Source organism: Ochotona curzoniae, unplaced genomic scaffold (genome assembly GCF_017591425.1).
Source record: "Ochotona curzoniae isolate NIBS_2020 unplaced genomic scaffold, NIBS_Ocur_1.0 contig_4797, whole genome shotgun sequence".
In the NCBI taxonomy this organism is placed as follows: domain Eukaryota; kingdom Metazoa; phylum Chordata; class Mammalia; order Lagomorpha; family Ochotonidae; genus Ochotona; species Ochotona curzoniae.
Genome location: NW_024466390.1, coordinates 1,577,219 through 1,590,609, shown reverse-complemented (window position 1 = coordinate 1,590,609; position 13,391 = coordinate 1,577,219). Strand labels below are relative to the sequence as shown.

Sequence of the window (13,391 nt, the reverse complement as noted above, 5' to 3'; positions counted from 1 at the left end):
ATTTGACAAAATGTAGCATTCATTCCCGACTTTAAAAATTTCAGTAGAGGCTGCCATTGTGGCATAGTGGGTTAAGCCACTAGCTATGATGCCAGCATCTATGTGGGTGCTGGTTTGCATCCCAGCTGCTCCCAGAGAATGTGCCTAGGAAAGCAGTGGAAGATGGCCAAAGAGCTCGGGCCCCTGCATCTCTGTGAACACCTGTTTTACTTATTGAGTGAACAGAAACAGGCTCGAGGAGACTTTTGTGGGTGAGGGATGCCTCAATTGTCTTAGCTATGTGGTGGATTCACATGTATTCACATATCTCAAAACCTATCGATATGTTTTATATGTGCAGTTTATCACTGACCAATTATACCCGCATTAAAGCCCATGGAAACACAGACATCTATCTCAAGGAATGCGTTTCTAAAAAAGTGAGTGGGACTTCAAAGAAGGGTACGCAATCATGTAGGATAAAATGAAAGGACTGAAATCTTTCATCGCAAGGACAGAGGATAGCTGAGTGTTCCACAAGGAGGGGTAGGCACCGTCAGATACAGATCTGTGAGAATGTGCCATTACGGCTGCAGCTCAGACCGAGTTTTGAGACGTGGGGTAGAAGGAAAAACAGTTCCAGGGTGCTGCAGGATTCCAGGGGGGCGACAGCAGGAATGTGATTGTGAGTGATGGCACAGGAGGGGCACAATCAGCAGAAAAGCCTGTGGTGCCATTCACATTGCTGAAAGCACCCTGGGAACCGGAGCGCCTGCAATGTGCAACAGCATCGCCTGTATTCCTGAGACAGACAGCATCCAACGACCCAGTCCAGCTAAGCCAGGTCTGCCCGAAGGCCTGGGCTCCTGCAGTGCTCTCACCTTTACAGCCCACTCCAAGTTGCTCCAGGAGCAGCGCAGGATTCTTAGAATGAGGCCACTCATAATCCTCTGAGGCTGTCTCAGATGATGGAGTGATGTCATCGTGCTCATCCGTAGAACTGATTTGGGTTTTGACCTATAAAATAAGTAACACGATTTCAAATGGTTTTTAGGATATTTATATTATATTCTTAAATGCCCCAAAGTGGTAATTAACCATTTTTCACATGAGGAAAACCACAAGTATTTGTTTTAACAACTGGCTTCTTATTAAGGTACTGTTGCCAAATGGCTACTGTCTCTTAACCATTTTTTCCAAAGTAATTTTTTTTTTTTTACCAAACAAAATGTTCTCCATTTTTCCACTTTACCTCTTACATTTTTTAATGTCTATTTTTGTGGTAGATGATTATTTTTCCTTTACAGTGTATTTTTTCAACGAATTTTTAATGCTTTTTTTTTGTTGTTGTTACAATACCTTGTTCTTTTCATTAGCTGCTTTCTTTGCAGGCCTAAGAAAAGAAATAATTCCCTTCAGGCAAATATTAAATACATAAAACACAAAGGATATCTAATGTCTTTTTACATAAACTTTCTGCATTTATAATTTATTCTCTTATTCATAAAACTTCTAGATAATTCAAATGACAATAATTTTCAAATGGGTGAGCTAAAATATAAACATAAGGGACTAAGAAAGAATACTAATCCTACCCAGCAAAGCATAATGACACTTGTATTATTTGCTAAAAGTAAACAAAGCTAAAAATTGTTTTTAAATTTGCATTTTCTTTTGCCAGGCAGAGATGTACAGAGAGCAATATCTATCCACTGTCTCACTCCCCATATGGGTGTGATAGCTTGGCTATGCCAGCCCAAGCCGGCAGTCCCAAATTGCAGCTCTGCCTCCCACATGGGTGGCAGGGACCCAAGCACTTGAGCTGCCGCCCGCTGCCTCCCAGGGTGCACACTGACAGGAAGCTGGGATCAGAGGCAGAGTAAGAATTTTCATATTGGATGCAGGCTTCCCAACCAGTATCTAACCACTTTGCCAAATGCCCACTTCACTCACACACACACACACACACACACACACACCCCTACACCTTTATGGCTACTAAAACCCATCTGGAAAGTGCTAAAGTCCTCCTGAGAGAAAAATCATTTTGAAATGATGCATTTGAGAACTTGTTTTTTTTTAGGACAAATGCAACTGCCAGTGTGATTCTAAGCACTGCCCATATGTCAAACTCATATTAAAATCCTCACAACCACTCTCTAGGGCGGGGGGGGGGTAGTACCTTATCAGGCACTGTAAGAGGAAGCAACCAGGCACAGGAATGCCAAGTACCTGCCTACATCCACACAGCTTCTCTGTGCAAACCTATGACTCAAACACAGGAATTTTTTCCCCTAACATGTTTTGTTTAATTGTTTTTGAACAAAGATTTACTTATTTACTTGAAAGAGAGAGAAAAAGACAGAAAACAACATTTTTAAAATCTATGTATGACACTTTAAATTCTGGGACACTGTTTCCATGTTCAGTTAGGTTAGAATATAGCAATTCCGGGACAGAGAGGCATTTAGCCACGCAGTCCCATGGCTCACATCAGTGTCTGACTCTGACACCTGTCCACGGCCCCTGCTACCAGCTTCCCGCTGCCGGGGGCCCTGGCAGGCGACAGGGAGGACTCGAGCACGTGGGCTCCCCACGTGGAAGACCTGGGCTTGAGGTCCCAGCTTACCATGGTCTGCAGGCAGTTCAAGAGTGAACCAGCACATGAAAGCTCTCTATTTTTATAAATCTCACCCTCTCTAAATAAAGCAAATAAAAAAGATTTTAAGGGTTATCCTACTTCTCAGTCAATAATGAATGAACCACTTCTTATCAAACACTGCACATGAATAGGAATTACCACAACATTTACTACATATCCTTAAGATATTAAGCATTCTCGTAATGAGATATGTAGGCAGCATTAAATTGGTACGTCCTTCTCTACTAGCTCATTTCAGGAGGTATACAAACATAATGTAAGTTTGTTTTGGGCCCAGAGCGATGGCCTAGTGGCTAAAGTCTCCGCCTTGAACGCGCTGGGATCCCATATGGGCGCTGGTTCTAATCCTGACAGCTCCACTTCCCATCCAGCTCCCTGCTTGTGGCCTGGGAAAGCAGTCAAGGACGGCCCAAAGCCTTGGGACCCTGCACCCGCATGGGAGACCTGGTAGAAGTTCCTGAATCCTGGCTTCGGATCAGCACTCTACCGGTCGTTGTGGTCACTTGGGAGTGAATCATCAGACAGGAGATCTTCCTCTCTGTCTCTCCTCTTCTCTGTATATCTGACTTAGTGATAAAAATCAAATAAATCTTTAAGATAAATAAATAAATAAAAGTTTTCTGTTTTAAGGGGCTGGCGCACTGGTGTTGCATGCAAATTCTCCACCTGTGGTGTCTGTGGTACCGCACGGGTGCCCTCAGGGGTTCCAGTTCTGGCTGCCCTACTTGTGATCCAGTTTCTTGCTGATGGCCTGGGAGAGTAGATGGTCTTAGTGCTTGGAACGCTGACCCCCGTGGGAGACCCAGAAGCAGCTCCGGTTTCCCAGTTCTGGATCAGCTCAGCTTTGGCCTTGCAGCCATTTGGGAAAAGAACCAGTGGGTGGAAGATCTCTCTTTCTCTTTCTCCCTCTCTCTGTAACTCTGATTCAGAAGTAAAATTTAAAAATCTTTAAAAAAATTTTTTTTTTTAAGTTTCTGCTTTAAAAGAAAATATGGGACTGGTACTATGGCTGTAACCCTGCCTTTCAAAGAGAAAAGAAACATCCTTAAGTCCCACTTTCTTCCTCAGCTAAAATCATTTCTCCATTATCCTTTGGTAAAAATCCGCCAAGGGCTCTATCTACACTTACTCCCTACAGTCAGAACCATCAGCAGCACTGACACAGTGGTATTCTCCCATTAGGCCTACAGGTGGCGCTGTTCTAGTCCCAGATTTCACCTTGCTTCCTCTGGATCCTCATCACTCCAGCTGTAGTCATCACTGATTTCCGGTGGGCCGCCAGCTGGCGAGCTGTTCTTGGCCAGTCCTGGTGAAATCCGAGACTCCGTGCAGATCCGGTGTTCATTTTCATTTTCATTTTTCTCTACTTCCTTCATATGCAAAGCTGGACTGTATCTTTTAAAAAAAATCCATTAGAATAACTCAATGCTTAACTCTATGGTCAGTAAAAAGAAAAAAAATCTAATATTTGTTAGATTCCAGCTCTTCCCCAACTGAAGTCACTTATTTAAAAAAAAACAGTTAAGTAGTACTAACTATAAACAAGGAAATGTTGGAAGGGGCTTGAAAAGGCTAGTGAAAGTGGCAGCAAAATTTATTTTGGTATAAAGGATTTAAGTCTATGCACGACATTAAAAAAATTAGACAAAAACCAACTTCCTTTATGGGCACTAAAACCCATTAGGATAGTACTGTTAAGTTTTAAGAGGGAAAATCTTTTTAACAATGACACTAGATTAATTTTCAGGACTTACTATAAAATTACTAAGTGTGATTTCAGACACTGTCCATATGTTAACCTTATTTTAACATGTGTAACAATTTGTGGGATAGGTAGCATATTAAGCATCTTATAAAGGAAGTATCTATTTTTCTTACTAAAAAAAATTTGTGAAATCTGTAACTGCTTTGATTCATTTCCCCATAATTAAAATTATCATAAACATCAGCAACATAATAGTGAATAAATACCATTTTGTACTCTTTGTCCTCAAGCGGAGAACATAATATAGACTAGAAAGAATTGAAAGAATGCAAATGCTAATAATCGCTACGTAAAACTGATAGAATGGTCCACATCAAACTGTCTTTTATGGTTCAATGTCACAATACAGCTGGGGCAAATCCATTCATTCATTTATAAACATTTGTTGAGTAGCTACTTATTGGATGCTAGGCCCTAGGCATGGAAGATATGGCAGCGAACAGATGAAAATTCGACATGCAATAACAATCAACAGATAGAGAAATAGGTCAGAAAAGATAAATGAAAGCAAGCAAATGGAAGTTTTTATATTTTGTAGGAGGGATGGTGGCCCAGAACGGCCTTGCTGAGGAACTGAGGTGTTGAAGAAGCAGAAGGCAGGAGGACACGAAGGGAAAGGATGCAACCACCAAGGATTCCAGGAGCGCTTAAAGATCGAGGGGAAACACAGTGTTCCTGCAGCCAAGGAAAGGGACGGAAAACCAGCAGCTTCCGGCAAGCATGATGGGGTGGAACACGCATCCTTGCCTTGCAGGAAGAAGGCCTTGTGTGCTCCGAGTGCAGTGACAGGACACTGCAACATGTGGAGCAGAGGCACAACAGCCTGACCGCGGTCTGAAGGGAAGATCCATTTGCAGTGGGCGGGTGATGGGGCCTGCACAGGGATGCTGCGTTCTGCTGTTCTCTCACAAGGCATGACCGGGAGTGTGGACTTCTGCAACTCAGCAGAGGCTACGTGCAATCTAACCGGATTAGGCTACGATATGGCATCAGACAAAACGCATTCCATACACTTTTACGGTAAAAAAAATCAGCATACTATAGCTCTAACCTCATTTTAAGAAATGCCTACTATGTTCTTTTAGAGACCTGACACTTCAACTACTTCCCAAATGATGGGTAATCTCCAACTCCACGATATGACAATGCTATAACAAATGTTTCACATGCACATGTGTGCAGCATGTTTATATATTCATAATGTAACCTTAATGTATATATTTTATATTTATTCTATTAAAAGTTACATTATTCTATTTAAAGTTACATGAATAGAACACATAATAAATATTTTAATATAGGCACATGTATTCTTCTATAGGACTGAGTTCAACAGGATTAACATGTTTTATATCTTTAATGTATATGTCATATACCCTTTATGTATTACTATTCTATTTAATATTCTATGAATAGAATACATAACTTTAACTTGGGCGTGTGTGTCTCTATGGGACAGAGTTCTACAGGACCAACTTCCACAAGCGAAGGTGTCATAAAGTAAAAAAGATTATGTATTTTAAATATTGATACATGCTACAAAATCACACTTAAAAAGGATGTAGGAATTTCATTTACTAACCATTTATGAGAATATCTTTTCCTTCACATGTGCCAACCTGAATATTTTCAATATGATTGGGGAAAGCATATCTCTTTGTGAATCTGTATTTTGCTGATTACTAGGAAAGGCAGGAGATCCTGAGTGAAAGGATAAAGGCTGTTAATCATGATGAATATTAGCTCAAAGCAGGAAAGGGTTTCTAGCACAACTGCCCGCTACTGTTCAGTACTGCTACCGGCTTACCTGTCACATTCCTCGTTCTCCTTAGTCACAACGCGCTGGGCACTGGTCTTTCTGCCCTCTCTTTGTTGAGTTGATCCCTCAGCACGGTCATCAAAAGCAGCAGCAGCACACGGGTTTCCCAACACTTCCATTGGGTTACTTTGGTTCTTGTTTTCTTCATGAAACTTTAAGGAAAATTTCACATTATAGTTGTTACTACTTTATCCAAAAACAGAAAAAAAAAAACCCACAATCTTTTGCTTCCATTTATTTTACTAGTTTAGTTAACCATCATGACTGTTGCTGAAATATATGTTTCCCATGTGATAAGGAGTAGAGTAACTACTACTGAGGTAAGATTCTGGAATATAAGGCGCTTTCCAAATTTTACGTTTATCAATAGTAAAATTTTACAGCCGAGGACATTTAAGTAATTGTCTATTCAGTCTCGTCATCCACTGATAATGAGAAAAAAACAAAACAAGAAACAGGAATTTGTTTGGAGCTCTCAAAGCAGTTTTACATCTAGCACATCATGGTATCAACAGAGTTGATGCAGTGCCATACCTCTGAGTTAGATAAATCACCGGATAAAGTCAACAAAACAAATCAGAACCGTACTTTGGCAAAGTGATTCAATGCCTTAGTGAGGGGAGGAAGGGCTCATAGACTTTCACTGTTAAAGAGACTATCTTTAGCTCTTCATACTTTAAAACTTAGTACTTGGAACTCAACTTTCTGCTTTGGAGTTAAATTGTTAAGTTTTTAGTAAAGGTTTTACGTGATTTGTGTGATAAAATCATCCTTTCCAAAACTTTTTATACTTTGTTAAACATAATGTAACTGATCCAAAAGAAACAAGTGATTCGGGATACTGGCTGTCAAAAATATGTAAAGTGGTTACATCAGAATCACATGATCCAATGGTTTCACTGAAATGGAAAACCTTGTATATATGAAAACAAAACAAACAGTTTGGCTTACAATCATTTACAATCATTTTACAATCATTTTCTTAATTGCCAAGGTAGAGGTCTGTTTATCATTTTGACAGAATGATGCAGGGCTTACAAGGAGAGATGTTTCCTCCTCAGGTGCCTAGCCCAAAGGCCTCCTACAGCTGGGGCTGGGGCACACCGAACCCTGGAGCCCACAGGCATTCCATCAGGGTCTTCCGCAAGGCTGGGCATCGCCCGCAGTCTCCCAGACACATTAACAAGAAGCTGGATCACAAGCGGAGGAGCCAGGATTCAAACTGGTTCTCCAGCACGGGATGCAGGCCTCTGAAGCAGTGGCTTAGCCACATAAACACCTGCCACAACTCATGTTTATACGTCCCCTCAGCCAGTCCTTCTTTCCCATTATATTCCATTGTATTTTTTAAAATAAATGCAACTTATCTTTCAGTGCATAGGAAAAGTTAATATTTTAGCAATGCTCTTTACATTTAAACTATTTCAGAAGGTGCACGCAATAACGGCTGAATTACTTTCCCAGTTCATAGCACACTTGGAAGACAGATAAAAACTTAAGTTGACTTAAAAACAAAGACAATGAGAGAAGTTCCTGAACTATTATTTATTTATTTCTAAATTTTAATTTGCTGGGTTTTTTTTTAAAAACTTACTTGAGAGGCAGAGAGAGAAAAGAATATTTTTCATCTTTCGGTTTGCTCCCCAAATGCCCACAACAGCCATGGGATGGCCGGACCAAACCTGGGAGAATTTAATTAGACGTCCAGTGTGGAGGGTGGGAATCTGATAGCTTGATCACTACCTAGGCTGGGCAGGGAATACATGAGCAGGAAAGTGAGAATCGGGAGTGATTCCCAAAGTGAAATACAGGCACTGACCTGAGGTGTAAGCACCCCAAGGGTCAGCTCAACGTCCAAGCCAAATACCTAACTCCTGACACCTGACTCTCAGATTTACAGAGGAGAGACACAGGAAAAGGTCTTCTGACCGCTGGTTCACTCCCCAAATGGTGGCCACAACCGGAGGTGCGCCGATCCAAAGCCAAGAACCAGCAGCATCTTCTGGGTCTCCCATGTGAGTGCAGGGGCCCAGGACATTGAGCTGTCCTCCACTGCTTTCCCAGACCCTAAGTAGAAAGCTGGATGGGAAGTGGAGCAGCTGGGACACAAACCAGAGCCCATATGGAGCGCTGGTGCTCCGAGGCTGAGGATTAACTACTGAGCCAACACCCTGCCCTGACCCCTGACCCAGCATTTTAGATAGCAGAAGGAATGTGTTTCTAAATACATCTTCATTAGGAGAAAAATTAAGAATAGATCAGAAAACTGACAAAGAGATAAAAAGAAAGGAGGCAGCAAGTAGACCTGTATCTTTTCCTAAAGCTAAACTTTTTCTTTCTCCAAAGAGAAGACATCTTCTTACAGCTTGCCTGCCTTATCTTTATAAAGCCTTTCCACATGTTACTGCAATTCTTCACTTAGGTATTCTTTTTTAAAAGAAAGATATTTATTATTTTTATTGGAAAGGCAGATCTACAAAGAGAAAAAAAAGATGGAGGGAAAAATCTTTGGTCCACTTTATTCACTCCCCAAGTGGCTGCAACGGCTGGACCTCAGTCGAGTCAAAGCCAGGAGTCAGGAGCTTCTTCTGGGTCTCCCACGCCCGAGACCTTGGGCTGTCCTCCACTGCTTTTTCAGGTCACAAGCAGCGATGTGGATGGGAAGTGGAGCAGGCAGGACATGAACTGTTGCCTAAATGGGATCCCAGTGCACGCAAGATGAGGATTTAGCCACTAGGCTTTTGTGCCGGGCCCACTTAATCATTCTTTGATGTTTTGTCATTATTATCCAGTGGAGAATAGCTCACATTTTCTATTTTTGCTTTTATGCTTTTATACGAATTAGAGCTGCAATTATCATCTCATGGCCTTGTCAACATTGCCTGCATTAGTTTTATTTTTTAACAAGTCTAACAGCAGAGACACAGTGTCTTTTTACGTGAATCACATGCTTCATTTCTTCGCAGCGTGTAATCCACACATTCCTTTGTATTTTTGGAATTTGCATTCTGAACTCCTGGTCTTTTACTTCAATTCTAGCTAACTCTGGTCTCCTTAAGCTTTTAATTTTTTTTTATTTCTTTGAGAGAGGGCAAGTCAAACAAGTCACTCTTGTACTGGACACGGTTGACCTGCTGGCCTCCATGCCCGCCCCCTTGACTCTAAATTCTCTGTATCACACTAAAAACTCGCATTTGTTTAGGATCTGGTCTGTTATTCTCATGGTGCAATTCACTTTCATTGTAATACAGCTTGGGCCACTCCAAGGATGGAAAAAACAAACAAACAAACAAACAAACAGCAATCCAGTTTGGAAGATCACCGGCAAGTGCACTTGGGGGCATGAATGAGATGGAGACACATTCTTAAGACTAGAGTCTCCTTTCTCAGGAAATACCTGGAATCTTACAGAGAGTCGGGCACTCCTAAAACATCATTCCCTTCATATTCAAGTGCATTTTTTTTTTTTCCCAATTAGAGAGTGTATCCTCTCTGCCACATTCTTACTTATTTCTGGTTCTGACACCTTTACTGCCGGATGCAAAAGGAGATTAACTGGGTTGGTCTGAATTTCAGATGTACTTTCCTGTCATGGTTCATGTTTTTAAAATAACTTTATTCTTAAGTATTCTTTATTCTGAAGTAGGGGTAAAGAAAAATGAAAAAACAATTTTACTCAACTTTTAAACTTCCTAAAAGACATCTGATTTCTCCCAAATCACTGAGTTCTAAGTAATAAATGAAAAATAATTCACGTGGGCCTCAAACAGGGAAAAAACATGAACAAGTGAAGTTAATTTTGTCATTGATTGGGCTAAACTTAATTCACCACATGGTAAGTTGACAAAAACTGAATTAGCAGATGATTTTAAAAATATTATCAAGCCTTCTTCAGTTAAAAAGATCTTACCAGTCCCGGCATGACAGCCTAGTGGCTAAACCCTCACCGAGCATGTGCTAGGATCCCATATGGGTACCGGTTCGTGTCCCAGCTGCTCCATTTCCCATCCAGCTCCCTGCTTGTGGCCTGGGAAAGCAGTCGAGGACGGCCCAAAGCCTTGGGTCCCCACACCCATGTAGGAGGCCCACAAGAGGTTCCTGGCTCCTGGCTTTGGATCAGCTCAGCTCAGCCACTGTGGCCATTTGCGGAGTGAACCAATGGTCAGAAGATCTTTCTCTCTGACTCTCCTCTGTAAAGTCTGACTTTCCAATAAAAATAAATAATCTTAAAAGAAAAAAATCTTTTTGCCCTACCCTAAGTGATGAGCCTCTTTGGAGGCAGATTTCAGAACTTTTTTGTGGATAAAAATTAAATTGTTAGGACCTAAGTCAGTTAGCTCCAGAGGAAAGCAATTTCTAAAGTTTAATTCACATTATATACTATAGTTTTATGCATCTATTTAAACTATCTGCCTAAATCTAGTTCTAATATAAGGTAATGGCCATTAATGAGAGCAGACTATGATGCTTACGTATTTATAAATTTCTCCTTTAAAATATATTAGAAATGTATTTGTACCCTAACAATAAGAGTCCCATTCTGGAAGGTGTGGTTCTGTTAATATTCTAGGGTGTTGATTTTATGACCCCATTCTCTCTTTGAATATGGACATTGAATCAATGACAGACCAATTATAGACAGAATAATTCAGAATCTTGGCACTAGTAATCAGCAAAGCAAGTATAATTTTTTTTTTTTTAATTAGAAAGGCAGATCTACAGAGAGATGAAGAGATAAAGATCTTCCATCTACTGGTTCACTCTCCAAGAGCTGACGTGATCTGAAGCCAGGAACTTCTTCCAGGTGTCTCCTATGTGGATGCAGTCTCAAGACTTTGGGAAAGCATCCTCTACTGTTTTCCCAGGCCACAAGAAGGAAGCTGGATGGGAAGTAGAGCAGTCGGGATACGAACAGGTGCTCATATGAGATCCCGGTGCACGCAAGGCGAGGATTTAGCCACTCGGCTAACATGCCAGGCCCAGAAACTACAAATTTTGAACCATGAGAATGACTGCCCCTTTAACATGAATTGACCTCAATGGCCATCACCTGCTATATTGCACATTATTTTCATGAAAATTTAATATTTTTTTTGGCTTCCGTTCTAAGCATAGTGATCAGTTACAACTTATTACAGACTAAAAAATATTTAGAGTTTCACAACTAAGTGAAGTATTTTTTAGGGGTAGGCGTTGGGTGTAGTGAAGCTATACCTCTAAGGATATCTGCACTCAATTTGGAGGACCTGAGTTCAAGTCCTGGTGTTGCTCATTATCCCAGCTTCCTACTGATGCACATACTGGGAGGTCGTAGTGACAATGACAGCTCAAGCAGATGGGTCGATGCCACCCACATGGCTTGAGGTTCTGACTTATACAGAGCACATCTAAAGCTGGACAAACCTACTCCATTTTTCTTCTTTGACGTGAGTCACCCTGTTTTGCTTTTGCAACTTGTTTTTAAGCAAGAAGTTTTTAAACTGCATAATGACAATATAAAGAAACAGAACCTTGGTCTTAGAATGCTAGGTCTGCACCTATGAATACAGATAAGGCTACAGTAAAAGGAATTAAACAGACTTGATTCTGTAATCTGAGAATAGTATGTGTAAAAGAGGTCTGTCCCAGACAGGAACGGGAACGCCCTTCCTCTCATGAGGCTGCAGGTGGCCCAACCTCCTGGCACCCTGCCTGCAGCTCCGTGACCCTCTGAAGCTGAGGCCAGGCTCCTGTAGCTATGAGAACAAAACTTGAAGGAGAACTTACTGTGGCTGAAGTGAACGCACCCACCTGCACTGGCCCTCTAAGACCTAACGCACACTGCCCCAGGTAGTCCACTTCTCACTAAGACATGACCCTTTAACCTGCTAACCATCACTTGGGTTTGGCTCCTATGCTGACTTTATGGGCATAATCAAACAAGTAAGACATTGTGGAAACACCAAAAACATGAGGTGGGTGATCAAAGCCCCTGGTGCTGACTTGGTCCAGTCCTAGCTTCTGTGAAAATCTGGGGAATGAACTAACAGATGAGAAAAGGTTCTCCGTCTCTCTAGCTCTAAAATAAATAATTTTTAAAGAGGATTTGTAGATAAAACATTAATTTGTGACCTGTATTTAACAGATTTGACTGAAAAGCAATTTCTTCATTTAGACAAGGCTATGTTTTTATCCCAGACAAAACAATATTAAATTAAAAAATCTTGGGGGATTGGTGTTGTGGCATATCTCTGTGATTCTAGTGTCCCATTTGGGTGCCAGTTCAAGTTCTTGGTACTCTGCTTCTAATCCAACTCCTTGCTAATGCACCTGGGAAAGCAGAGGATGGAGGACCCAAATATGTGGCCCTCTACACCCACGTGGGAGACTCAGATGAAGCTCCTGGCTTCAGCCTGGCTCAGCCCTGGCTATTATGGCCATTTGGGAAGTGAAACGGCAGATGGAAGATTCTTTTCCTCTGTCTCTCTTCCTCTCTGTAACTCTTTCAAATAAAAATAAATGAAAATAAATCAGACACTTAAGTTCAATGTAAAGTTCTACATACCCGTGACTCGTTATTTTTACTTCCTTCAAGTCCTTCTTGCTCTTCCTCAGATGTCACATCTAAGTCACTCTGCGCTGGGCAAGAACTCACAGGATCTAGCTCGGATTCCACACTTCTAGAGTTATTAGCATTGCAATCCCCACCTGACGGCTCCGGTAGCTTCGGCTTCTGGCATATTTCTCGTACTGGTTTTGCTTCCTTGACTGTGTCTGTAACAGCAGAAACATTGTGTTGTTAGTGTTTTATTCAGGTCACACGCTTCACTGCCTTGGAGCAGATAAGTGCAGGATCACTGGGCCGGGGCCCGTGTTGAGGGTCTAATATCCAGATATTAATGACATTTTGGTGTTTTTAAATTTGTTTTTCTGAATCTACTTCTGCTATGAAAGTATATATTTAGTTAACATAAACTACTTAAAATTCAGACAACAGCTATAATCTTTACAAAACCAGGGAAATAAGCATTTTTATGGAATTAATTAAAAACTTAAAATTTTAAAAGATATACATATGTAACAATCTTTGCCTGAATATTGATATCTTTAAGAAATACTTCCAGTTATCCAAAAATAGAGCAAACTACTTGGGGAGCTATTAGATATAGCCAGGTTCAAGACATACC

The 13,391-nt window shown here is 41.1% G+C and overlaps 1 protein-coding gene across 1 annotated transcript in view; it reads right to left on the bottom strand.

The window, feature by feature from the left end:
* The window catches only part of LOC121161609 (ankyrin repeat domain-containing protein 26-like), an 87,485-nt gene that overhangs the window by 29,082 nt on the left and 45,012 nt on the right, over window positions 1–13,391 (bottom strand). Inside the window, exons 16-20 of the mRNA XM_040988091.1 lie at window positions 12,770–12,978; window positions 6,214–6,377; window positions 3,860–4,036; window positions 1,339–1,372; window positions 861–996 (exon numbers count right to left, since the gene is read on the bottom strand). Coding sequence (XP_040844025.1) covers window positions 861–996; window positions 1,339–1,372; window positions 3,860–4,036; window positions 6,214–6,377; window positions 12,770–12,978 — 720 coding nt within the window. The remainder of the gene's footprint in view (window positions 1–860; window positions 997–1,338; window positions 1,373–3,859; window positions 4,037–6,213; window positions 6,378–12,769; window positions 12,979–13,391) is intronic.